The following is a 23934-nucleotide window of genomic DNA, read 5'->3' on the forward strand; positions in this document are numbered from 1 at the left end:
CATTTTACCTTCATTACCAAATTAGGCAATAATGTAGTGTGGACCCTAAAATATGCCAAGGCAACCAGCCGGACTTGCGCCGCTCTTGCTTATGTCTGGTTGAAAAACTAAGACCTTGGGTGGTTGGAACCTATGGACCGGGTTTATTGTTTTAACTTGGGATAGTTCGGGTTTCTGTCCTAATAGTAGCAAGTGTTTGCCAAAAACGGATGGGACAGTTCAGTACTAGCGGTAGCATTGTGTTATTTTGGCTATTCGCAGATTAAAATCTCCAGAGTTATACGGATTTGTTCTTATCACACTGCTAAGCCCCGTATCACATAGTTCATCACCGCACAGAGGACACGCTTGTGGCTGGGCCTCTTTTGATGCATATTTTGTCTTGTGTAGATTGTCCAGGCAAGGCTTGCAGGCCATGTGCCCGGCTTTGCAGACTATGCCCAAATAAATGGGCTGGGTTTTTGGGCTTACTTTGACGATCTCCTCAACTGACATGTTGCATTCAAAGCAGGTAGGGTTCGGGTTAGGATCGGTGGGGGGTGTGAATGGGGTTATAATATCGTCAGACACGGAAAGAATCTTCTGGCTGCATATTTTTGCCATCGTTGTGTTTAGCTTGCCATCTGCCCAGTCTTTGTACGCGGCAGGCTCAATCCACAGGATGCTTTTGCGGTTGTAGAGACATATGGTGCGGCCATCATTGAGTACGCAGTACAAACGTTTGAGACTTGGGAGAAGGGGTTCGATGTCGATGTAAATATGGTCTGTGAATGTTGGAGGAGTTGCGTCACAGAATACTGATATTGTAAGACGTTCTGTATCTATAACCCAACTGTCTATCCAGACTAAGAGCTCTGTGAGCTCCCTGTTTGATGGCCGGGCGCTGTTCGGGTTAGTTAGCCTTAGTTCAAGGCTCTTCACAGAAGTTTTTTCTTCGCAGACTGTGTCCCAAATGCCATCACGGGCCGCCAAAAACTTGCAGTATATGATTAGATTGGCTACATCCAGGGTTTTTTGCAACACATTGCCTAGGGCAATCCAAAGCTCAATGGGTACACCCATTCTGTCCCAGTGTTTGGTGGCAATGGCTTGCAGTGTCTCGGGAGACGCATACAACCATTCAGGTGTTTCCCAGAGCCCAAGTTCGTTCAGGACCTTGTTCTCTCTCAGCAGCACACAATCAATGTCGGCAAGATTGTATGCGCCCCCGACATATAGTTTAAGCAGCGCCTTCGGGTTGAAACCGTCTAGACAGCGAAGGTTTGTTAGCTCGGGAACCTGTTGTACGAACAAAGCAACCTCGCACTCACTCACATCAAGACGGGGTAGTAGCCAGCAGATAGATGCCACAGAAACACGTTGGAGCTCGATGTGCTTGGCATAGAGTTTGAGAAGCTTGGGCGGTGTTTTTTCATCTTCGGTAACAGGATTGGGAGATAGTGCTAGACCTGATAGTGCTTCACATGCCTGCTGGCTGTGGCTTACATCTGTTTCGGAATCTAAAATCTCTCCCAGGGTAGTTATGGTGAGCCTATCTGCGTGCAGTGCTGTGCCAAAGGCCCGCAAGACTTTTTCGAGCAGCGCTAGGGCTAGGGGTGGTGGCGTTTGGTATTTGAAGGCGGCCTTGCACCCAATGGTTATGCAATCAAACACCATCTCCTCCACCAAGTGGTCGGGGATGTCAGCCAAGTCATAGCTGTTCAGATAAATTTTGATGGGCATGTACTGGTCTTTAACAATGTAGGTTGTGGTTTCCACCGTTCGGGTTGCTAGCGTCGATCCCGACATCTCAAAAAAAGCGATGGTTTGGTCGGTATATGGAGACACCAAGTATGGGCGGCCGTCGTCTTCCAGAGAAGAGTCGCGACTGGCCAAACCTAAGAGCGCAAACGCAAATATGGCAGCTAGTTGGGCTATTATGATCGGGGCCTGCATGTAGGAGAAGTTTGCAGGCAAAATATAATATATAAAATTTTACTCTTGTTACCAAATTAGGCAATAATGTAGTGTGGACCCTAAAATATGCCATGAAAGTTAACATGCCTCGTTAAACAAGAATTAATGCACGGGTTAGTGTTTGGGTTAGTGTTCGGGTTAGTGTTCGGGTTAGTGTTGGAAGATAGTTAACTAGACCCCGGCATGCCTGCGTATTTATACTTTTGTACTGGCCTAAAGACCATAGCTTAAATTTAAAGTTATACTCTTAATTCTATACAAAGCCTAGCGGGATGGCTGAACAGGCCCTCTATTGGCTCGGCAAAAAGAAAAAAAAGATATAGCCAGAAAATTACGTGACCCCCTGGCATCAAGGACCCCTGCACCACGGGCACAAGTATAAGTAGCTTAAAATTTTTATATTCTGGTAATTATGAACAGCCCACCAACAAACCCGGTTACTTCTACCCCACAGCGCCCTTACAGCAAAAGCCTTGTTGGTGCCTTCATATGCATCTATTTCTTCATCCATGTCATGTTATACTCGTCACATAACTTTCGAGAAATACTTGCCAAAAAAGTGTTCGGGATATCCCCAAAGGAATACTCATACATTGAGATGGCAAGTGTTATCAAACTGATAGGGTCTGTGGGTGGGGCCTGGATAGCACAGAAAAGCGTCCGCCCGCTGTACATATCTCTTATAGCAAGTGCAGCCTTTGTGTTCACCTTGGGGATGCTCATCATGCAAGTCGCTGAGAACATGTGGGCTAATATAGCACTGGGCATAATCCACATTATTTCAGACGCAGCGATTCTTCCAACTATTGACGCAGAGTGCCTCTCTCTGCTGGCAAAGGATGGGTCCAGTGAGAAGTTCGGGGTAATTAGAATGTTCTCAACACTTGGCCATGCAATTACCTACCCGATCAACCATTTCATAAAAACGGGTATTTCCAAAGACGACGACAACGCCATTTCTCCCCGGAGCATTCTGCTGAACACAGCCATGTCTGGGGCCATTAGTGTTCTAAGTATTATCGTAGCCATTCTAACACTGAAAAAACCCGTGCTTCAGAAAAAGACGCCTGCTACACCCCAGTACATGTTTAGCTTGCTGCCCACGCCATTCATTGTGGTTCTGGTCTGTGCGTTGGGGAGCGGTATGTCTAGGTCTTCTCTGCAGTCCTATCTCTCGAGCTATCTTATCACCGACCCGAAAATCCAGGGGGGCATACACTACATTTACTTCTTTAGGACGATGTGCGAGCTGTTTGTCTGGTCACTGGTTATCTGGACGGGCGACAGACTCTCTCTTGAGTTTTTGTTCCCAGTTGCTTTGGTACTGGGCAGTGTTCGGGCCCTTTGCTACACATTTAAATCCCAAAGCTCCTGGGTAAGCATGGTTCTCCCATACATGGCTGAGTCGCTGAAATCAGCCTACTCTGCCCTGTTTATCTACGTGTCTACAAAACTAACGTTCAGGTATGCCAAGGAGGAGCAGAAAATATTGGCACAGGGTCTGTTCACCGGAGTATACAGCGGTATAGCACCGTTTCTTGCCGGCCTTCTCAGCCGGCACCTCTTTTCAAACGAAGAACCAGGCACCGGGCAGCAAGAAAAACACACCGAAAACCTTGAAACACTCTTCTTTATAGTAGGCACAATTGGAGTTGCTTCGGCTTGTTTGTCTTCGATCTACTTCTTCTGGAGATATAAGGCAAAGCATAGATATCTAATTTAAAGTTTGACTTTTAATTCTAGATTTTGGTAGTACCAGAATAAACTAACTATTGGTTTTCTTTTCTTGCCCCAGACAACCCTTTGCTCTATGTTCTACCCCTCGCCCCACTCCTCTACGTTTACTGCCCCACCTACTATCTCTATTTATTGCCTATAATACTTGGAAAATACTTGGAATAGAGCCTGGAATAAGCCTGGAATAGAGCCTTCTAATAGCGACTCCAAAGAGTAGACCATTCCCGAAACGCTAACCCGAACACCAAGGCTCTAGCCATTATTGACTTTGTCTTTGAGGGTGTTTTCAATGGCACTCCTGATCTTTCGCATTTCTTTTTCCCCCGTGGTGCATACTTTCTTGGCTTTTCGGTGCCTGTTGACCCTGGTTTTTGCCTCCTCTTCTCGCTTGGTCAGTGTTCTCCTCCTTTTGAATGATACCCCCTGTACCATATTTTGTAAATTTTTGCAAAAGCAATATTTGTAAGTTTTTGATACGTCATATCTGCACTGTTTTGTTTATTTATTGTGATCTGTTCAGAGATCAATCTAATAATTGTATGACGTATTCAGTCGATTCTTAAAAGTAACTTTGATTTATAAACACATGGCAGAGAAAAGAAGAAGGGAAATAGATAATCACCTCGGGAATATCACACAATTTTCCGATGACTTAAGTGTCAACGAGGAACGACCAGAGTACCCCCTTGAACGCTTTGCGCCCGCGCCATTCTACAAGAAGAGCATACACCCAGACTACACCCTTCACACAAAAGACGAAGATACGCACCGAGAGTGGAGTAGCACCTCGCAATGGACCTGGAATGAAGCTCCTAAGGAAGAATACCCCTGGGAGAAGGAAAAGACACACAAGCACCCCGAAGAAATAACCCGAAAGAAAGCTCGATTTAGAGTGTGCACCAATTGCGGCACAACAACAACCCCTTCCTGGAGACGGAGCACCAATAACAAAATGCTTCTCTGCAACGCATGCGGGCTCTACCAAAAGCTCCACGGCAGCGACAGACCCTTCAGCGTTACACCCGATGGGAAGACCAAAGCGATAAAAACCAACATTGAAAGAGGCATCTGCAGGGGATGCGGCGCCACCCAAACATCCCTATGGAGAAAGGGCTACAACAACGAGTGGCTCTGTAGTTCTTGTGGGTTGATGTATAACAAACGCCGAAGAACAGAAGAAACCTACCCTGCCCAAGAACCATGGAAAGAGTACCCGCAGGAAACAGAATACCCCGAAGAGTATCCCAGAACCCGGGGGCAGTATGCCCCCTACGACTACGAAGAAGCCAAAGACGACGAATACTTTGCTGACGAGCGATTTAGAGATTACAAGGGGGGGTACTACGATGACAAAAGGCATTAGCAAACAATTAGTCTAAAATGAGTGTTGTGAAAGAAGTGAGCAAAGGAGTGCTTGAGATGCACCCTGCACAGCTGGTGCGCCCAGAGTTCTTCAAAACACTTTCAACCACTGCTCTCCAAAAGATTGACGTAAAGAGCCACTCCCACGTCCCAGCAGTGAGTTTCTCGGACAAATTTGCGTTTGCCACAGTCAAAGGACTGAGAGCCATTGCCGATTGTGTCTTCTACAAGCGGTACGTCCACAGAGCCATCGTTCTTGAAACAGTGGCTGCTATACCCGGGATGGTTGGGGGCCTGGTGCGGCACATGAGGTCCCTTCGAAACATGAAGGACGACGGGCCCGCCATTCGAACACTGCTGGCCGAGGCAGAAAACGAGAGAATGCATCTCATGACCTGGATGGAGGTTTCCAAGCCCTGGCTCATTGAGAGGATGATGGTTCTGATGCTGCAAGGTATTTTTTTCAACGCATACCTGACGCTCTACGTAATTGCACCAAAAACAGCCCATCGGTTGGTGGGGTATCTTGAGGAGGAAGCGATTATCTCGTACACCGAAATGATTGAAGAGCTCAAACAAGGCACAATACCAAACACAAGCGCCCCGGCCATTGCCAAGAAGTACTGGAACCTTCCCGAAACATCCACGCTTCTTGATGTGACCCTAGCAGTTAGAGCAGACGAAGCAATGCATCGGGATACCAACCACGACTTAGCAGATGAGGATAGTGATGGATAAACAACTGGGCACACGGTTGCGGGGCGTGGTTTTGGGGCGAGCCAATGACAACAACTATTCAAAATGGTACAGAAAACAATAAATGTTCGGGTTGGTGTTTGGGTGTTCGGGGGATGTGGGGTTGGTTGGTTGGTTGTTCGGGGTGAGTTGTATGGGGTTGGTTAGATTAAAGAAGAACCTACCCCTTATGTGATTGATCAAGAATAAGGAGAATGAATGTATAAGTGGAATTCAGGAGTAGTTTACTAAAGGATCTTCTGGATGCTCATACCCGGATTTATTAAGACACGGCTTTTAAGTCTAAAGTATTATCTTCTGCAGTATACAGAGGAAGAAATAACCGCAAGAAAGGCCCTTTCAAACGTATGCGCGGACTCGGCCAAAGAAGTGGGGATGCTCATTGCGGGCGCTTTCATGGCCAGCAAAGTAATGTCGGTGTCTCTCAGAGTGGCTTTTGAGAGGCTCCAGGCACAGGAGAGCGTGCTCTTTCCAAAGTCTAAGCAGTACTACAAGTCGCTGCTGTTTCTTCAGAAGGTGGCGATGCAGAGCGAGCATGCTCAGAACATTGTCAGAGACAACTATTTGAGGATTCTTCCTTTTGCCTTTTACAATAAGAACTACTGCAGCGTAACAGTTGCCATACGGCTTCTGGCTATTTCGGTGCTGAAGCTTGTGAATAGCCAGAGGTTTGACGGGGAGGCAAGCCACACAACATTTGTAACTTGTGTTTCGCATGGGAAGCATCCTATGGAGGAGTCCTGTGACGACTAACTGATTTATTTAATACCATATATAGAGACATATTGCCTGTGGTCTATGGAGAGACGTGCAATTATTTTGGGGCTTCTAGGGGCCGTGTACGCCTCTGTTAGCCTATCGGGAGAGACGTACAGCCTAGGGCGGGCAGATGTAGAGAGCAAGCTTAGCTCGGGCCTTTTGAACGTAAGAAAAGAGAATAGAATATTTGCAGTTAGTTGTGTTTTTGTGTCCATAAAAGGAAACCCTTTTATAAAATCGGTCAAAACCGATGGGGCCAAGGGGGTAGCTATTGCTGTTGGAAAGAAAGGGGAGAAGTATATCGTGGTTGAGACTCAGCTTGTGAAAAGCACCCGCCTTGTCGCACAGGCGCTTGTGTTTAAGGGGGACAAGACCATGGGTGAAGGACTTAAAACCATTGCCATCTTTGCAGAGAAAGAAGAGGTAGAGAGATAGGGTGGAGCCATCTAGCCCAGCCTTATCCAACTCTACCCGAGCACCGATAGAATAAAGTGTACAACGTATCAAAACCACGCGCTAGTTCGGGCTGTGTGTGCCAGAGCATGTATATTTCATAGATCTCCAGCGATAAATAGCCTTTTGTTGACTATGTACTGTGTGGTGATGGTGTTTGTGTTTGTGTTTGTGCCGGTGTGATTGGTTCGGGTTAGAGTGGGGTATAAATAAGAGGCAGGTTGGGAAAGCATCTATGTCTTTTTTGGTCGCTATAAAAGTGGGTCTTTGTGCTATGACTCTTGGGGCTGCTGTGGCATCGGGAGCCTGTTGCCATCCAGACATCTTTAATGGTCCGCAGGCCACTATAGACAGTTCCAATGACTCATTGGTCCATCTAAAAAACCTATACTTAGACCTGGACTCTATATTCGGGGCGCCCGAACCACCACTACCTCTCCCTGGTTCAGCACCCGTCTCGGCACCCGTCTCGGCACCTGTCTCGGCACCCGTCTCGGCACCTGTCTCGGCACCGATCCCGGCACCACGGCAGATACCTGAACCTAGATCAATAGCCATAAAGACCATTGTCTTAGAAACAGGTAACACCCTAGATTTAACTGGCGATGAAGTGTACAGAAACAGATACCAGGGAGTAGAAAACAGAGAGGAATGTGTTGGTAACGAGACACACCACTTGTTTGAAGATGATTTGGAATCGTACTCAACATCTCCAAGCACTTCCACGCCCAGTTACGATTTTGTCGACGGCTTTAAAGGGGCCCAAATGTCCCAGGACATGAAAGAGCAGATCATTGAAATAGTAGATGAAAGACTGAATGCAAGAATACCCGAAAACCCTCCTCTGCATAGATTTGACCATTTTTTCGATGACCTCCCCGGACCTGTTTTTAGTATCCACACCACCCCAGATAACAGGTCATGTCAAAAAACCAGTCTTAGCTACACCCCCGAACCAGCCACATCAGATACCCAGAGTGCCTCAAGCAAATCGTTTGAGTACCACGACCAATACAGCGACGACAAAGAGTACCTCAGTCTGATGAGCAAAACGGTCTACTTAGATGGCGAGTACTACAAGAACTTCAGGTACAACTCCAAATACAACACCAAGTTCTCCAACGGCCTGAACGCCCCCAGCACCCCGAACAGCGCCGGGTACTACCACAGCGCCCCAAAGCGCACCGCAAAAACATCTGAGGACCTTGTCCCTGAACTTAAAAAGAGTGCCAGCGCCCCCACCAGCCTTGCCGCCGCAATGGACGACGCGCTTGTCTTCGACGTAACCTGCCTGGTAGACATCGACAAGTACAGCCGCGACTTCCAAACCCCCGAAAACACCGCCACCCAAACAAACGATCCCGAACTGTAAAGTATACCTGTTTGAAAAACCCGGAAACGGTTAATAAAACCTAGATAGTTGTTTATTGGATAGATTCAGTGGGCAGGGATGTTTTGGCTTTCTTGGTAGAGTTAGGTGTTTTCTTGATTGGGTGTATGGTCTTGGTGGTCACTTCTTCTTGTGAGCCCTGATCAACCAGGTCGGCAATAGCTGCAGAAACGCCGTCTGTGTTCGGGGCTTCAGTTTCAGGTGCGTCTTTGTTTTTTTTCCAGGCTCTGAACTCTTCATACTCCTCCAAGCTAACATCTGGGACCCGAGCACTGTACTCCATCCTTAGGGTTTCAAGGACGTGGTTACTGTGCCCCAGAGCCAAATGCAGCTGCGAGAGCGTATGCTCTATATAGTTTTTAGCATGCTCTAAGTGCTGTATTTTCTGGGTGATGTGGGCAGGGTAGAGGGTGCTGGCCTGCGGAGCCATCCCCGGATCGAACTGTTCAGCCGTCTGTCCTCGCAAAAAGTCTTCAAGAATGCTCTGGAGACTGTCTCGGATGTAGTAGTACTCCCCGTTCCAGTCGGTGTCGTCACTGGCCGATACTATGGGCTGTAAACAGTAGCTGTTCTTGGCATGGGCCAGGGCATAGACGCTCAATGTATTTTTCAGGTACCAAAGAAACATGATCACGTCCTTATTGTGCGAGCTGTCACCCATTATCTGCTTAAGCCCGGCAATGACCCGGTCTCTGAAAGTGTCGCGGTCTGGGGTGCGGGTTTCTGAAATAGATAGGAGCAGCTCCGCATCGGGGGAGGTCGGGGCTGTTTGCGTGGTGGCTGCGGGGGTGCCACCTGGCAGAGCCAGGTCCAGGGACGCATCGCTCTCAAAAGACGCGTCTTTCTCAGCTAGGTCCGAACACGGCGGCAGAGAAAGGGAAAGATAGTGTTTAAGCGGCGTGTTCCCGTAATAGGCCCGCAACAGCCACTGCTCCATGGTAAACTGGTAGCAGCAAGCGGTGCATCTTCTGCGCCTCACTCCGCGACTGGTCCCATCCCCTACGGTTCGCCCTGCGCACGTAGGACACGGAACCACAAACCAGTTAGCAGGGACATCTGAAAGACGGCCGCTGGCTTCAAGGTCGTACGCTTCTTTTGCTTTCTGGATTCTTGCCTCCTTCAGATCATAATCAGCCTTTCTTCTTCCGCTTGCTGACATTACACTTTCATCGCTGATCACAGAGATGTTTAATCGGCTGTTTTCGTCGGAGTTTAGTGTTGGGTCGGTGTGTGCCATGCTTTTCAAATGGTAAAGTTTTTTACCAAAGGAATGATAAAAAAGAAGCAGAACCTGTAATCTACCGTTTGACAATTTCAAGGGTTCTAATAACTGCCGAGTAGAAGAGCTCTGCAACGCTAAGAGCATCTTCTTCCTTGTTGACGGAAATGGAAACGGGAAGGTTGGCAAGATGGGCTGCACAGTTTGGCATGTCTGGGAAGGAGGCTTTAACTGCGGCAATCAGTCCCGGCCTTTCTTTTGATAAAAGTAAGGTTGCAGTCCTTAAATTGGCAAAAGTTGTGGGATGAGAAATGCACTGCTCTATTTCCTCAAAAATGTCGGTTAGGCGCCTAATGGCGCCATTGAGGGGGTCGGCTTCCACCGGCCTGGCTTCCTGGCTGGGAGTTGGTGCTGGCGCCTCTTTCGTTTGCCGGATGAATTCTTTGATAGCTTCTTGCGTCAGGGCTCTTTTCCGGGCTTCGTGGTCTTCAATCGTTGCATGCGCTTTGATTTGCTGGAGGTAGGCCTCGCAGCCCGAGGCGTTGCAGACTTTAGCAAGCGCCTCTGAAAGATCCGAGACAACCACGATTTGGTGCTGGGAGCGTTTTCTTTCCCGGGTAATGCTTTCCCGGAGAACCCCAAGGATTTCTTCAACCTGGGGGGAGGGGTCGCCAATGGTTTCGGGAAGTACGCCCAAAAAAGCCTCTGTTTTGGAGAGAAAGTCTGGCTGTGCATCAATGCGCTGCCTCGCCCGGTCCAGGTTCTTCATGTGCGTGGCCGGCGACTCAATCGGCGTGTTGCTGGCAACTATTTGCTGGAGGTCCTCAACAAGCTGGTTGAGGCACTCGAGCCGGTCGCCTGGGTGGAGGGGGTGCTTGTGCCGGAGTACCAGGAGAGTGTCTTCAACTAAAGAGTGCATTTCAGCGCGCTCAAGGTATGACAGCTGGCCTCTGATTGCGTTTCTTTTGGCAGAGTACTCGGGAACTGGTGCAAGGGCATGGGTGTGCTCGCCCTGTCTTCTATCTATCTCTTCAAAAAGATCTTCGCATATTTCGGAGAACTGCTCGTCCGAGAAGAAAAAGATCTTTTCAACGGCTTCTTTCTTTTTTCCTTCGGGGTGGATGTTGGGCTCCTTCCCCAGAAAGGCCTCAAATGCTTTTCTCTTTTTTGTTGCGCTCTCTCTCTGCTGCAGATCCATCGTCAACAGAGCGAATGTGTTTTAGTAGTTGTTATGGCAAAGACCACCCAAGGCCAAAACAGTAGCCTAAACCACCCGGAACATCGTAAACCAACCAGAACCGCAGCAAATACTTTTTTTGCAATGGCGGCAAGCAAAGAACTGAAAACAGATGCACCGTTTCTATCCAGAACAGTTAGAAAGAGCCTTGCAGCAATGAACATATCATCTTTAACCGAAATCCAAAAACTATCCATTCCAGAGACTTTGAAGGGAAGAGATCTTTTGGGGGTGGCCAACACTGGATCGGGGAAGACGCTAGCCTTCCTGGTGCCCGCCGTAGAGATGCTTAGAAAGACCAAAGATGTCAAAACCCCAAGAGTTCTGGTGGTAGCGCCAACCAGAGAGCTGGCCATGCAAACATTTCGCGTGGCCAAAACCCTCCTCAAAGAAGTGCCTGGAACAGACGCCACCCTCCTAATTGGTGGAACCAGAAGAGCCCACGAAACAGAAGACATTGCCAGCGGCACCTCAATTCTGGTCTGCACCCCCGGAAGGCTGTTGGACCATATTAACTCGGGGCTGTCGCTCCAGAAGATAAAAATGGTTGTGCTGGACGAGTCAGATAGAATCCTTGACATAGGCTTTGAAAGGGACATGACAGCCATTCTCAGCAGTCTGCCTAAAGCGAGGCAAACGCTTATGTTCAGCGCTACCTCCACCAACAACTCCCTGACAAAAACCTGGCTAGCTAAGGACCATGCGACGATTGAGGTAAAAACAAACGACCGGGTTACAGCCATAGGGCTGGAGCAGTCTTTTGTGCTCTGTCCGGAGGAGAGGCGGTTTGCGCTGCTCTTTTCCCTGCTGAGGCGGACCAAAGAAAAAGTAATTGTCTTCTTTTCAACCTGCGCGTCAGTGATGTACCACGGAGAGCTGTTTATGCTGCTCAAGTTTAACGTGGGGCTCCTGCACAGCGGGGTCAAGCAGGACAGGAGGGCGCGGGTCTTTGACTCTTTCTGCAGCGGGGACCTGCAGATTCTCTTCAGTACGGACGTGGCAGCGCGTGGGCTGGATGTCCCGGGGATTAGCTGGATTGTGCAGTACGACCCGCCCACCGACCCGAAAGAGTACGTCCACCGGGTCGGGAGAACGGCCAGGGCTGGAAACACGGGGAAAGCCATTCTCTTCCTTCTCCCGCACGAGAAGATCTTTATCAAGTACCTCAAGCAAATGGGGGTGGTTGTTGAAGAGTGGGAGTTTGCAGAGCCGCAAAACATTACGGAGCATCTAGTTAAAACGGTTAGCAGCAACTACTACCTCGAAAAAAGCGCAAGGGATGCGCTCAAGTCTTACCTCCAGGCATACTCTGGGCACAAGCTCAAAAAGGTCTTTGATGCCTCCAAGATAGAGCTGAACAAGATAGCCAACTCCTTCGGGTTTGCCAAAATGCCCAACATCGATCTAACCATCTGTGCCTCAAGGAAGTAATGGGCTGTGGGTGTGGGATGAAAAGAAACGGCAATAAATACAGACTAGATAAAGAATGGTGCGGGTGGGCGGGTTTGTTTTGGGTTGGCAACCTTGTATTTGGGTGTGTGTGTGGTAGGGTTAGGGTTAGGGTTAAGGTTAAGGTTAAGTGGTAGGCTTTATTTGGGTATGGTAAGGGTTAAGGTTAAGGTTAAGTGGTAGGCTTTATTTGGGTATGTATGGTATGGTATGGTTAAGGTTAAGTGGTAGGCTTTATTTAGCCCGTAACCTTATATTTGGCCCGTAACTATCTGGACGGGTTGGGTGGCAACTGGTGAACACGCTCAGCCCATTACATCTCCTCTCTTTTCATTTGCTTGATTTTCTTGAGAGAGTAGTTGATGCGATGATCCAGGGGTATTTGGCCCTTTCTTGTTCTTTGCTGGAACTTTTTGCTCCAGGTTTTTCTTTGCTGAAGCTTCTCGGTCTTTCGCTTGTCTATTTCCTCGTTTTCGATTAGTCTTTGCCTCCGGTTTTCCTCGTTTTCCTGTTTGAGCTGTTCAAGCAGAGGCAGTTTGCGCACTGCAGGAAGAGGGGCTTCTTCTTCTAGACTGGTCGGTCTTGCACCCTGCAGGTCCTTGAGCGCGTCTTCTTTCAGATGGGTTCGTCGCTCTGTTTCTTTTTCTTGTATTTTGCGCTGCCGGAACACACGCCGCTCGTTCCATCCCCCCATGCTAAAAATTTTGGAGCTAGAGGCTGGCATTAGATACCCATGACTTTTCAACGGTTTCTCTGACCCGATCAATGTACATTGGCCGATTTCTTTGGTAAAGCTCTGAGGCCTCGGAGTTGGCTGGTGAGTCTGTGTTTGGATCGTTGAGAAGCGACTGGATACAGAGAAGGACTTGTCCAACGTCGTAGGCCGGATTCCACCTGTTTTTAAGAATGTCTAAACAAAGGTCCCCATTCGCATAGACGTTGGGATGAAAGATCTTGGTTAGAAAGGAGATTTCTGGTGGGTGCTGGGGGTACGTCTCTGTAAAGCTAATCTTTAGCTCAAACACCCCGTCCTCAAAAGGCGTGTCTTCTGGGCCAAAAATCACTGCCCGCCAGTCTTTGATGTCCTTCTTGCTTGGTGTCGCTAGAATTCCATCCAGAGGCTCCTCCAGGAGCTTTTTCATGTCTCGCATAATCTTTCGCTTGCACGGCGTTGACATTGCCAAGTAAAAAATTTGTGCTTTTATTCTACTCCTCTAGTTCCGTTTTCGGACTGAAAACACACAAGCCATCAGATGACGTGGTAATAAGCGTGTTTTCATGAACAAATTGAAAGTCTTTGTAGAAAGCCTGGCCCTGGTGCACAAAGCTCAAGTACTTGTGATGCTCCCACTCATCGGTAAAGGTTGTGTCCCAAATCACTACCTCACAGTCAGAGCTGGTGGCAAAGATGTCCCGTGTCGCAAAGCCTGCATTAGAAACAGGCGATTCGTGGAAAGTGATCTGCTCAAGTGCTCCACCTCCCCGCAAGTCTACCAGTGTCAGCAAACCTACGTCATCCCCACAAACAAGAAGGTGCTCCCCGTTGTAGGCCACCGCATTGATGTCGCACGTCGATACAAACAACTCCCGTGATTCATTGGCCCTGAAATCGGTGAGTGTAAGGGTCTGGGTTGCTGCAACAGCCACTGTCTCAGAGAGCGCGGCCAAAGAGAAGACTTCGGGCGAAGAAAGAGAAAAAGAGGCTGTTTTGGTAGAGCTGTCTCTTTTGACCACCTCGCCACCGTTCCCATAAAAGATAACATCGTTCCACGTACTTAGCGCATACCCCCCGCCTATGGAAAGCTCATCTATTTTCTTAAGGGACGAAGGAATAAAAAGGGAAAGGGTTTGGTCAGATATGCTGCACACGTTGTTGTTGGTGTTCCGTATCCGGTTGATGGGGCAGGACACTTTGGCTGTTCGGGTTTTTGTGGTTTTTTGTGTTTTTTCATCAAGATCTACCGAAAGCTTCAGTATTTCTCCTCTTTCTTTGCTTTCGCTACTGGGGAAGGACCCAATGTAGATTGTGTTGCTTTCTTTGTTGCTGATGCACACTGTTTGAGACGGCCACTCTAATTCTATTTGTTCGTGGATGTGGTACACGTCATCTTGCAGCTCCATTTTCACTGGGCGCTTGGAAACTTCAAACTCTCCCTCGTCGGTGGAGTATTCGTTCTCTTCCACCATACGCACCCGATCTTTTTCTGTTCCGCTATTGATGGTGCTTCTGTTCTCTTTGTCTCTGGCCATGTGAAAAAATTGCATTTGGGTTCGGGTCCAAATGGTGCACCCCACCAACCGCCTCCACCGACTATGCTAACTTCAAGGAGATGTTTTATTTGTCTCTGCCCACCATGGCCACTGTTTCGGCCACTGTTTCGGTCACGATTGCTGTCCGTTGATGACTACCACCCCACCCACACGCTTAGTCACCGGTCAACACTGTACTGTACGAAGAATTGTCAGTGTAAGGTTTGTTTTCGGGTTTTCGGGTTTTGGGATCTCGGGTTTTGGGATTCGAAAGTTTGAGATTTCAGGTTTTGCATAGATAGATAGGGGTGCATGGGGGACTAGGCGCCTCCATAGCCTAGTGTGAGGGAGGGATCAACAGTGTCGGGATCTGGAGGGCCCGGGAGGTGCAGAAGCTGCCTCTGGTGCTCTTTCTCATTGTCCATGTCCCACTGCGGACAGTCCTGGATCTTGGTTATCACGGGGCTCCAGTTATTTACGCTGGGATTGACCGCGTTTGGGGGGTAGGTCGTCTTTAGCGCCCCGCCCCCAGCGAGTAACTTAAGGGGACTTAGAGCTGTGCAGCTCGCAAAGCAGGCCAAACTGGCGACGCTGATTACTAGCCCGAGCAGATGCATGCTGTTTGATCGGGGTGAGACTATATCGTCCCCTTGAAACTTGATTTGGAGATGGACCTATCAGGGCCCCGGGGCTCTCGCGCAAAGACGAGGTGTCATCCCAGAGCAACAGCCGCCAGGCATTGGCTACTTCCCGTCTATGGACGCAGCCAGGGCCCTGAGGTCCTGGACGAGCTTTAAAGAGGCGAGGGCGTTTTTATCCAAAAGAGAAAGAAGGCTTTGGATAAAGTTCAGGTTCTTTTTAAGATCGCCTGCCTGCTCAGGCCTGGGCGCTGTCTCAGCGTCTTTTCTTTCCTTTGTTTGTTTTAGGATGCGTGCCATTCTCCACCCATTGACAGGATCAATTGAGACAGTTTCATCAATGACTTTCTCTCTGCCGTGATTGAGCGCGTCGGTGATTAGCGCGGTGCCCAGCCGAACGCTTTCAGTGAACTCGACCACCTCCCAATCAACGTCTTCGTTCGGGGGTACACTGGTGAAGGTGTTATTAAACACAAATATGTTATTTAGAAGACTTTCATCCTTCCTGGCTAAAAGAAGAACTAGCCACTGCACGGAAATTGGAATACCTGAAATCGGGAGCAGAGGAGAACCTGCTGCCTGGGCCAGTGTTTGTGTTTCCCGGGTGGTTGTTACCTCTTTAGTGCCCCCGCCCACTGCACTGCACCGCATCCTAACCCCTGTTTTGTATAGAGTGTTAGCGATTGGCTGAAAGCTAGCTAAAACCCGCTCACTGCCAAGAACCCGCACCTCTTCAAAGGCCAGCCCTGAAATGTACTCCCGGGAGCACTCCCCCTTGGAAAACGCGAGATAGATCTCGTCAGGTAGTTTTTTGCCAAAAATTGAGGAAAGATCACAGGGAACATCAGTTTCTTTGAGACAGACAACGCTCCCATGCTCGTTAATCACTGGGTGGTACTCAACACAGGCCTTGGCCGTTAAAAACTCTTCAAGGTAGCTTTTTGAGCTACTTTCGCTCTTTTCCCTGATGTAGTTAACTGCTGACCCGTACAGGGCCAGCGCCCCCAAAACCGTCCGAAACCTAAAGTTGAGGCTGTGCGCCGGAACGGTTGAGCAGTACTCGCACCCCATCAATAGCAAGCTTTCCGACATTTTAAAGTAGGCCAGGTCAAGCTTCTTCAGCAGCCAGGACCTGCTAGCCACCGCTATCTTAAAAGGCACAGGCACAGGTTGCGCGGTTGAGGGCGCATGCATGGTTTGTGGTGTGCTTTGTGGTGCGTTCTGTGGTGCGTTCTGTGGTGTGTTCTGTGGTGTGTTTTGTGGTGCGTTCTGAGATGGATGTTGATTGGTAAAGAAAAAGTCGGTAATCAGTGACTCTCCACCGTTAAACAAAAAGTAGTCTGTCGACCCGAAAAACATGGTCAAATACTTCTGCCTGGTCATGTACGCCCCCTGCGCGGCTGCAGCATACGGGGCATAAATCACCTCAACGCCCAGCCCCCGAAGAAGCACCGTGACAGACTGCTCCACCTGGACCGCAAGCACCGTGGTAGATAGGATGCTTTTTCCGCTGTCGTGCTCGGGGCCGCCCTGCGCAGAGGCGTTGTATCGGGCATAGCTTTTTTGGAGCCGAGACACCCGATGCCCCTCTGGCTTCTGGATGGCAGTTTTCGGAGCCATGCCGCTCCATATCCAGACGACCTTGCAGTCTATCCGCCCAAGTGTCGCAACCAGTCCTCGGATCTGCTGCAAGAACCTGGCTTCTTCCCCCCCGTGGGGGGGCGTCCGTGCGCCTAGAGTGTTGAAGTACTTCCGGATGAACCATCCACCATCTACCCCAATTATCCCATCTTTCAGTATCTCCACTGAGGGTGTGTGCAAATTGCCTCCCTTTGTTAGCTCCTGGTCTAGCCCTCGTATTGGCATTCTTGAAAATAATTGAAATTATTTGGCTAAACAAAAAGAAATTAATTCTCGCAGAATTTCGATCAGGATGCATGAAGAGACAGACCCGGTAAAAAAGATAGTTATTGTGGGCGATGGAGGCTGCGGAAAGACCTGCTTGCTTCATAAATACGTCTCCAAAGAGTTTCTGAGCGACTACTGTCCCACAGTCTTTGACAGGAGCGAAATTCCTTACATCGACGAGCTCACCAAGAGGCGGATCCGCCTGGACCTCTGGGACACGGCAGGTCAGGAGGACTACGACCGAATCAGAACTCTTTCATATCTCGACACTGATTTAATCATCGTCTGTTTTGCGCTAAACTCAAAGAAGACCTTTGTTAGCGTTGGCGACCGCTGGAAGGACGAGATTGAGCACTTCTGCAAAAACACGCCAAAGATCCTGGTTGGCATGAAAGCAGACCTAAGAACCAAAGAGGACCAGAACCTGATTCCCACCAAGAAGGCAATAGACATGGCCAAGCAAATCTCAGCCAAGGGATACATTGAGTGTTCAGCATACACTGGTGAAAACGTTGAAGAAGTCTTTGACATGACGATGGACATCCTTCTTGAAAGAAAGCGCAAAAGAAAGAGCAAGAAGTAAAGACTTGCTGCTAATATTAATAAACAGACCTCCCCCAGCGCCAAGAATAAACCTTCTCCTTTCTTTTTTTAAAGATGGAAACCCCCGGAGAGCGTGGAGGCCTTGAGAGGCTTTTGCAGGAGAAGCGGTACCAGGAAATACTCGAGCACAAAGAAGCGAGCGAGGAGGATAAGGTTGTGTCCTTAATTAAGTTAGAAGAGTTTGCCAAGGCTCTGGGTAGAGCCAAGAACAACACGGTGGCTAAGGCCTACTGCTACTACAAGCTAAAGAAGTACCAGGCGTGCCTAAAAACCGCCGGGAGGAAAGAGTCTGAGGAGTGGTCAGCGCTGAGGATGCAGGCGCTCTTTGCGCTGGACCGCTACGACGAGGCTGTAAATGAAGGACGCACTCTTAACCTAACCAGACACACGCTCGTAAACTATGCAGCTGCCCTGGCTCTGGCCCACCAGGCCCGGCCGGTTTACAGCGCCGAGCTTAAAGAGTGCCGGAAAATGGTCGAGGCTGAGGCCGACCTGCTGCTGCGGGAGGAGGGGAGGTACAACCTGGCGCTGGCAGTGGCTCGGGACGGCGAGGCGTTTGTTTCGGCGCTCAGGGAGATCCACCCGACGGAGAAGGACACCCTGATCCTGGTCAATGCCCAGATAAACAACAGCCTATCTAATTTCGAAAAGATAGACACCGAGCACCTTTCCAAGAGGAACCGAGCGATTGTGGAGTACAACCACCACGGCAGGGACAGGGATATGGTTGCTGCGTCTTTGAAGAAGTGGCAGGAAGAGATCTTTTACCAGAACGAGCTTAAAAGAGCCATCAAAGGAGAAGAGCCGATCGCCGCCATCAAAGACGTCTTAGCAGAACTACCCGGCAACCCTGAGCCACTGAGAGCGCTTATCAGAAAGCTGTCACCCGACAACCTGAACCACCTCACCAAGCTTTGCCTAATTAAGGCCTCTAACCCTAAAGACACCCGGAAAACAATCAGGGCAGTAATTCAGTCTGTCCACCCAAAGCAGTAACCCGAACACCCAGGACAGTAACCCGAACACCCAGGACAGTAACCCAAACACCCAAAGCAGTAACCCGAACACCCAGGACAGTAACCCAAACACCCAGGGGGACTGTGGCGGGAGCCAAATAAACTTCAAGGCTTTTTATTCTTTTGGTAATATTTTTTTATATGTTAAGTGGCGTTTTTCTTATTTCAGTCTCCTCAGTGCTTCTTTGGATAGGAACAAAGACCGTTCCAGAAACAGAGCCAAGAGAGGTAATGTCTGCTAACGATGCAAAGCTTTTCCCAGTCTTCGGATCCATTGCGCTTTTAGGCCTTTTCCTTGCCTTGAAGATAATTCCTAAAGAGATGCTAAACACCATTTTCAGAGTGTTTTTCTCAATTGCAGGCGTTCTTTCTGTCTACAGAGCCCTGACCATTGTGTACCGCATGGTCCGCGAGGGCCTGGTAAGAAACACCCTTCCACCACAGAAAGCTACGGCCCCGGCCCCGGCCCCCGAAACTGTCCCAGACGCCGAGCCCGCCACAGTCACAGTCGCTGCAAAGCCTGAGAAGAAGCCAAAGGCCACCAAGAAAAAGAAGGCCGTGGTTGAGACAGAGCCCGAGCCCGAGCCCAAACCCGAACCCAAACCCGAACCCAAACCCGAAACAGAGCCCGAGACAGCCTCCAGTACCCAGAAAGTAGGCTACTTCCAAACAGTTAGAACAGTTCTTTCAGAGGTGGCAGATGAACTGCTTACCTTCCCCAATGCTTTGTTCTTTGCCACCTCGGTGTGCATTAACTCTTTGTACATCAAAGGAAAGCAGCCAATGATGGCAAACCTGGTAGCTGCAGGCTTTACCATCTCAGGGCTCCAGGAAATGAAGCCAGACTCGACCAAAACAGTCCTCCTCCTCCTAAGCCTTCTTTTCATCTACGACATTTTCTGGGTCTTCTGCACCCCCGTTATGCTCGATGTAGCTAAGGGCCTAGACCTTCCCATAAAAATAGTCTTTACCAAGGCGGGAAAGGCCGCCAGCATGATTGGTCTGGGAGACATTGTCGTGCCTGGGCTGTACCTTGGCGTGGCCCGAGAGTTCTCCGAGAAAAAGCAAGCACCGTGGGTTTTCAGGCTGGGCTTCCTTGGGTACATCGTTTCCCTGATTGTTACCTTTGGGGTTGTTCTGTTTTTCAAGGCGGGACAGCCAGCACTGTTGTACATCTGCCCCATCATCGTTGCATCGACCCTAGCTGGTGCCATGCTCCACCAGAAGCAAAAGGAGTTCATTGAATACACCAGCTAGTAGTGTTGCGTTTGCCAAACAACCAATAAACAACTTAACGTACTGCTGTGCTGTGCTGTGCTACCGTACCACTGTACCGCCCATACCGTACCGTACCACCCATACCGTACCGTACCATTTATTACTATCAGGGCCCAAACCCAGACCAGTACCATTGATTGGGACCTAGTCCTTGAGGTTTTCAACGATGTACTCTAGGGAGGCATCTGAGAACTTGTACTCTTTAATGTCCAGGCCTACTTCAACGCTTTCTCGGATGATGCGGTTGTTGACGTCTTTAAAGGCGACCAGGGCATCCTCTGCTTCTTTGGTTCCAATTGACCCAAGAGCCTCTGCACACTCGTGGCGGACCATTTCGTGCCGTGTTTCGTCTGCTAGGATCTTGGCCAGGTGGATGGCAGATGCAGGGTGGGACATTTGCCCGAACACAAAGGCTATCTCGTGCTCAAAGAGATCTGAGCGGTTCTTCCCGTAAAAGCCTTCAGCAAGAACATTCACGGCCTCTGCAGTACCCAGGTCCCTTAGCCCGAACATTGCCGTGTACCTCTCATAGAGGGACAGTGCTTCGTCAAGGTAGATGGTTCTTAGGTGCCCAAGGTCTTGGTGCTCGGCCGAAAGCGCCGGGTCAAGTGAGCCGTACCGAGACTCTTTGGAGCCTCCGTTTGAGATAAGCTGGGCGCCTATTTCGCACGTTTCAGCCACTGCTCTGCTCTGGGCCACCTCTACGGAAGAGTACTTTTGCAAGAGGCGCAAGTAGCTCTGGTCGCCAAACGTAGCGATAGCTTCTGCCGCCTCATGCCGAGCTATTTCGTCCTCGGAGCCATCTCGAAGTACTTTTTCTAAGAAGGGGAGCGCTGTTCTGTTCTGCATCTGTCCAAGGACGTAGGCAAGCTCGTGTTTTAAAAGCACTGAGGGAGTTGCAAACGCGCTGATGATAGCTAGCACAGACTCGTTAGTAATGATGCTGCGAAGAGCAAAGAGTGCTCTAAATCTCATTTTCAGGGGCGAGGTTTCATCGCGCAGTATTTTCCCAAATCCTTCCACGGCCTCAGCTTCTCTTTCTCTGCTCATGAAAATTTTGCAAAATAGTGATAAGCCTCTTATGGGTCAGTGATCGTTCGGGTTAGTGAAAGGGTTAGTTCGGAATAGCCCCAAAAGCGTATCTTGTGTGGTGGGTTGTGTGTGGGTTGTGGTGTGGGTTGTGGTGTGGTGGGTTGTGGAGGAGACACTGGCTCATTTATTGTTGGTTTTGGGGTGCTTCAGGTGCTTGGGAAGGTTCTGGTGCCTGGTGGGAGGGCTCAGGTGCCTGGGGCGCTTGATGGGCCGCGAAAAAAAGCACTGAGGGCGACCCGGCTAGAGGAGACCGCTTTTTCTGCTCCATGGTTAGGCGGCTGAAGTTTTTGACTAAATGGAACTTTTCCTCAACGGCCTCTTCCTCCTGAGCCTGGGAAGGCTTTTCTTCAGGCACTTCCTCCTCGGGCTTTTTGTCTGTGGACAGAGGCATGGTCTTGAACCGCTTGTGCGACTTCTTTCCCTCTGCTGGAAGAAGCGTGGTTATCAGATACGGCTTCTCTGGGCCGTCTATCTCAACTGAAAAATCTTCAACTAGGTTCAGGTTTGTGTCAACGGCTAAAAGCAGGCTAGGCCGCATGCCCAGGGTAATGAATGGAACGAGGGGGTACCAGTACCAGTACTGCGAAAAAAGAATTGCACCGCAAAGACTTCGCGTTGACAGATCTCCGGACATTCCGTAAATGGAAAAAATACCGTTACGCCCGCAAGCATCAATGATAGACCGCCCTAAAAGCGCGCCAAAACGTGCTGCACCGCTCTCGCTCTTTTTCCGGGTCATCCCGTGCATGTGGTTAACTATCCGCTTGTAAAAAGGATCATCTCTGACATTGAGCTGCATCAATAAGAAGCCGGCACCAATGCTGGCATGCTGCCGCACCCATGGGAAGGTGTCGTACATCAGCACCTCAATTAGCTCCAGGGCCTTTACACACCCGGTGCCTGCCAGGAACATGCCCAGAGTCAGGGCGACCCCCGACCTGACGTACGGAGAGTGGCTCTGTGCGAGCGGCTCCAAAATCTTGCAGAGCTCGCTGGTTTTGGCCTTCCCGCCAGTGAAGTGGCTCGCCTCCCTCTGGCTTGAAAGAACGAGGCCGACCGCAAAGACGGCCCCCTTCTTGACGTCCTCTGAGGTATCGGTGCTAATGACCGAAAGAAGCCTTCTGGCAATCGACAGGTCTCCCGTGCCAACGTAAGAGGACCCAAGAGACAAAACACCGGCGTACCTGACAATTGGGCTCATGTCCCCAAGCATTTCCTCAAGCAGGGAGGAGAGACCTTCTGAGGCCCCCGATGAAGCTGCTCCAATGCACGTAAGCGCTACACCAACACTCACCGACCTCGATATCTTTTCGTGCTCCGTTCCCCTGGCATAGGTCAGAATCTCTGAGGCGAGGCCTGCGTCAAAGTGTCCTGCACCGACCAGGCCGATCGAGTAGGCTGCTGCCTCTGAGGCTATGACCGTGTCTGAGTAAAGAATGTTTTTGAACCTTTCAACGGTGCTTTCATCTCCCGTCCCAAGCCTGGACAGACCAAGGGCCAGGCAGGCACCGTGGAGGATGTAGCTTCTTCTGCCCTCAAGCTCCGCATCTAAGAAGCTGCTTAGGAAGCTGTCTGCAATCGTTGGAGTGTTGAGACAGATAAGCCCGAGCGCTAAAAGAGAGCCGCCACTTTCAGGGTCGTCTTTTTCTCCGTCCTTGGTTGAGGCCTGGGGGAGGTAGTGTCTGAGCACCTCAAACGGGTCTTCATTGTCTGAGTGGATACACCCAAAAGAGGCGGCAACCACGAACTTGGACCAGTTTTTAGCCTGCCGCATCCACTCAAGGTTTTTTCTCAGGTAGGTGTCATTCGCCGTTCGGCAGTTCATGATGCTGTTGCAGAAGCTTAGAGCCATGTGGTTCATGGAGAGCTTGGAGCTCTGGGCTTTGGAAAGGTCTGTGAGAAGGGCAAAACTTGTCTGGATCTTGTCCGTAAGGAACTTTTGGTACATCTCGGACTGAAACCGCCCCTTGAGGAGCGAGTAGGTTTGCGCGTCCTTTATCTGGGAGGACACTTTCTGGGCAAGGATGGGCGACTTGTCGTGAACAATGAAGGCCAGCCCAAGACACACCTCTTTTCTTTTTTCTCCCAGGTAGCTTAGCAGTGAGATAAGCTTTTCTTCGTTTTTTGTAACGATGTAACTGTCGCAAAGAGCCCGGAAAAACGACTGTGAGTAGCTTTCAAGCCTTTCTCCCTCCCAGACCGAGCTAATCGTCTGGAGAAGCTGTGGATAGAACTTTTCCCGCATTGCTCCCTCAACAATGAACATCAACGTCGTGTCATCCGAGAGGACCCCTCGGTTGGCGCTAAGGAAGCTTTCAATTGCTTGGTGGTCCTTGGTTGAAATAAAGAGACCAAGAAGCGAGTAGTTGCCTTTTTCTTCTTTGCCTGCAAGCTTTAAAACGAACTGTTTGAGCTGCTCCTCCACCCCGCTGCCAATCTGTGCAGTGTACGTCCCAAGCACTCTGTTTTTGGACTCTTTGAAGTAAAGGCCAAGCGAGGGGTGGTGCCTCTCGCTCGCAACAAACCAGGCACTGTCCGAGAGGATGGCCTGTTCAACGCATTCGGTGTACCTTTGGGTGTAGAAGTAAATCATTGAGGAAAGAAGATGAATGTCCTCCGCAGCTTCTGGCATCTCCTCTGGCTTGAGAAGAGGAAGGGCGTTGGATAAAAGACTCCCAATCACTCCAATGTGGTCCCAAATAAGAGCAATGCCTTCTTGCTTCTTCTTACTGCTTCCCTGTAGGAGAAGTCTCTCGATTGTCGGAACAAGAGCAATGGCTTCCATTAATGCAGAGAAAAACAAAAGTAAATTTATGAACACAAAAGTCTAA

The 23934-nt window shown here is 49.6% G+C and overlaps 19 protein-coding genes across 19 annotated transcripts; 10 read left to right on the forward strand and 9 right to left on the reverse strand.

Moving 5' to 3' along the window:
* Positions 1-225: 225 nt before the first annotated feature.
* Positions 226-1935, reverse strand: NEDG_01988 (uncharacterized protein; the record flags this gene model as incomplete). The annotated part of the gene is made up of 1 exon (XM_067689406.1): positions 226-1935. The coding sequence occupies one exon, from the start codon at positions 1933-1935 to the stop codon at positions 226-228; it is 1710 nt and encodes a 569-aa protein (XP_067544703.1).
* A 433-nt stretch (positions 1936-2368) lies between these two features.
* Positions 2369-3679, forward strand: NEDG_01989 (uncharacterized protein; the record flags this gene model as incomplete). The annotated part of the gene is made up of 1 exon (XM_067689407.1): positions 2369-3679. One exon carries the CDS (start codon positions 2369-2371, stop codon positions 3677-3679), a length of 1311 nt encoding a protein of 436 aa, XP_067544704.1.
* A 600-nt stretch (positions 3680-4279) lies between these two features.
* NEDG_01990 (uncharacterized protein) lies at positions 4280-5056 on the forward strand (the record flags this gene model as incomplete). Its single annotated transcript, XM_067689408.1, has 1 exon — positions 4280-5056. The coding sequence occupies one exon, from the start codon at positions 4280-4282 to the stop codon at positions 5054-5056; it is 777 nt and encodes a 258-aa protein (XP_067544705.1).
* Positions 5057-5073: 17 nt separating this feature from the next.
* Positions 5074-5793, forward strand: NEDG_01991 (ubiquinol oxidase; the record flags this gene model as incomplete). Its single annotated transcript, XM_067689409.1, has 1 exon — positions 5074-5793. One exon carries the CDS (start codon positions 5074-5076, stop codon positions 5791-5793), a length of 720 nt encoding a protein of 239 aa, XP_067544706.1.
* Positions 5794-6054: 261 nt separating this feature from the next.
* Positions 6055-6564, forward strand: NEDG_01992 (uncharacterized protein; the record flags this gene model as incomplete). Its single annotated transcript, XM_067689410.1, has 1 exon — positions 6055-6564. One exon carries the CDS (start codon positions 6055-6057, stop codon positions 6562-6564), a length of 510 nt encoding a protein of 169 aa, XP_067544707.1.
* A 45-nt stretch (positions 6565-6609) lies between these two features.
* NEDG_01993 (uncharacterized protein) lies at positions 6610-7005 on the forward strand (the record flags this gene model as incomplete). Its single annotated transcript, XM_067689411.1, has 1 exon — positions 6610-7005. One exon carries the CDS (start codon positions 6610-6612, stop codon positions 7003-7005), a length of 396 nt encoding a protein of 131 aa, XP_067544708.1.
* Positions 7006-7297: 292 nt separating this feature from the next.
* On the forward strand, positions 7298-8395 carry NEDG_01994 (uncharacterized protein; the record flags this gene model as incomplete). The annotated part of the gene is made up of 1 exon (XM_067689412.1): positions 7298-8395. One exon carries the CDS (start codon positions 7298-7300, stop codon positions 8393-8395), a length of 1098 nt encoding a protein of 365 aa, XP_067544709.1.
* A 52-nt stretch (positions 8396-8447) lies between these two features.
* On the reverse strand, positions 8448-9650 carry NEDG_01995 (uncharacterized protein; the record flags this gene model as incomplete). Its single annotated transcript, XM_067689413.1, has 1 exon — positions 8448-9650. One exon carries the CDS (start codon positions 9648-9650, stop codon positions 8448-8450), a length of 1203 nt encoding a protein of 400 aa, XP_067544710.1.
* Positions 9651-9711: 61 nt separating this feature from the next.
* Positions 9712-10830, reverse strand: NEDG_01996 (uncharacterized protein; the record flags this gene model as incomplete). Its single annotated transcript, XM_067689414.1, has 1 exon — positions 9712-10830. The coding sequence occupies one exon, from the start codon at positions 10828-10830 to the stop codon at positions 9712-9714; it is 1119 nt and encodes a 372-aa protein (XP_067544711.1).
* A 123-nt stretch (positions 10831-10953) lies between these two features.
* On the forward strand, positions 10954-12300 carry NEDG_01997 (ATP-dependent RNA helicase DDX18/HAS1; the record flags this gene model as incomplete). The annotated part of the gene is made up of 1 exon (XM_067689415.1): positions 10954-12300. One exon carries the CDS (start codon positions 10954-10956, stop codon positions 12298-12300), a length of 1347 nt encoding a protein of 448 aa, XP_067544712.1.
* Positions 12301-12631: 331 nt separating this feature from the next.
* On the reverse strand, positions 12632-13012 carry NEDG_01998 (uncharacterized protein; the record flags this gene model as incomplete). The annotated part of the gene is made up of 1 exon (XM_067689416.1): positions 12632-13012. The coding sequence occupies one exon, from the start codon at positions 13010-13012 to the stop codon at positions 12632-12634; it is 381 nt and encodes a 126-aa protein (XP_067544713.1).
* A 16-nt stretch (positions 13013-13028) lies between these two features.
* NEDG_01999 (ubiquitin-conjugating enzyme E2 A) lies at positions 13029-13496 on the reverse strand (the record flags this gene model as incomplete). Its single annotated transcript, XM_067689417.1, has 1 exon — positions 13029-13496. One exon carries the CDS (start codon positions 13494-13496, stop codon positions 13029-13031), a length of 468 nt encoding a protein of 155 aa, XP_067544714.1.
* A 28-nt stretch (positions 13497-13524) lies between these two features.
* Positions 13525-14568, reverse strand: NEDG_02000 (uncharacterized protein; the record flags this gene model as incomplete). The annotated part of the gene is made up of 1 exon (XM_067689418.1): positions 13525-14568. One exon carries the CDS (start codon positions 14566-14568, stop codon positions 13525-13527), a length of 1044 nt encoding a protein of 347 aa, XP_067544715.1.
* A 743-nt stretch (positions 14569-15311) lies between these two features.
* Positions 15312-17072, reverse strand: NEDG_02001 (uncharacterized protein; the record flags this gene model as incomplete). Its single annotated transcript, XM_067689419.1, has 1 exon — positions 15312-17072. The coding sequence occupies one exon, from the start codon at positions 17070-17072 to the stop codon at positions 15312-15314; it is 1761 nt and encodes a 586-aa protein (XP_067544716.1).
* Positions 17073-17139: 67 nt separating this feature from the next.
* NEDG_02002 (uncharacterized protein) lies at positions 17140-17697 on the forward strand (the record flags this gene model as incomplete). Its single annotated transcript, XM_067689420.1, has 1 exon — positions 17140-17697. One exon carries the CDS (start codon positions 17140-17142, stop codon positions 17695-17697), a length of 558 nt encoding a protein of 185 aa, XP_067544717.1.
* A 74-nt stretch (positions 17698-17771) lies between these two features.
* NEDG_02003 (uncharacterized protein) lies at positions 17772-18713 on the forward strand (the record flags this gene model as incomplete). The annotated part of the gene is made up of 1 exon (XM_067689421.1): positions 17772-18713. The coding sequence occupies one exon, from the start codon at positions 17772-17774 to the stop codon at positions 18711-18713; it is 942 nt and encodes a 313-aa protein (XP_067544718.1).
* A 161-nt stretch (positions 18714-18874) lies between these two features.
* NEDG_02004 (minor histocompatibility antigen H13) lies at positions 18875-19990 on the forward strand (the record flags this gene model as incomplete). Its single annotated transcript, XM_067689422.1, has 1 exon — positions 18875-19990. One exon carries the CDS (start codon positions 18875-18877, stop codon positions 19988-19990), a length of 1116 nt encoding a protein of 371 aa, XP_067544719.1.
* Positions 19991-20155: 165 nt separating this feature from the next.
* NEDG_02005 (deoxyhypusine monooxygenase) lies at positions 20156-21061 on the reverse strand (the record flags this gene model as incomplete). The annotated part of the gene is made up of 1 exon (XM_067689423.1): positions 20156-21061. The coding sequence occupies one exon, from the start codon at positions 21059-21061 to the stop codon at positions 20156-20158; it is 906 nt and encodes a 301-aa protein (XP_067544720.1).
* A 166-nt stretch (positions 21062-21227) lies between these two features.
* On the reverse strand, positions 21228-23888 carry NEDG_02006 (26S proteasome regulatory subunit N2; the record flags this gene model as incomplete). The annotated part of the gene is made up of 1 exon (XM_067689424.1): positions 21228-23888. The coding sequence occupies one exon, from the start codon at positions 23886-23888 to the stop codon at positions 21228-21230; it is 2661 nt and encodes an 886-aa protein (XP_067544721.1).
* Positions 23889-23934: the final 46 nt, after the last annotated feature.

Source organism: Nematocida displodere (genome assembly GCF_001642395.1).
Source record: "Nematocida displodere strain JUm2807 chromosome Unknown 11, whole genome shotgun sequence".
NCBI lineage: Eukaryota > Fungi > Microsporidia > Nematocida > Nematocida displodere.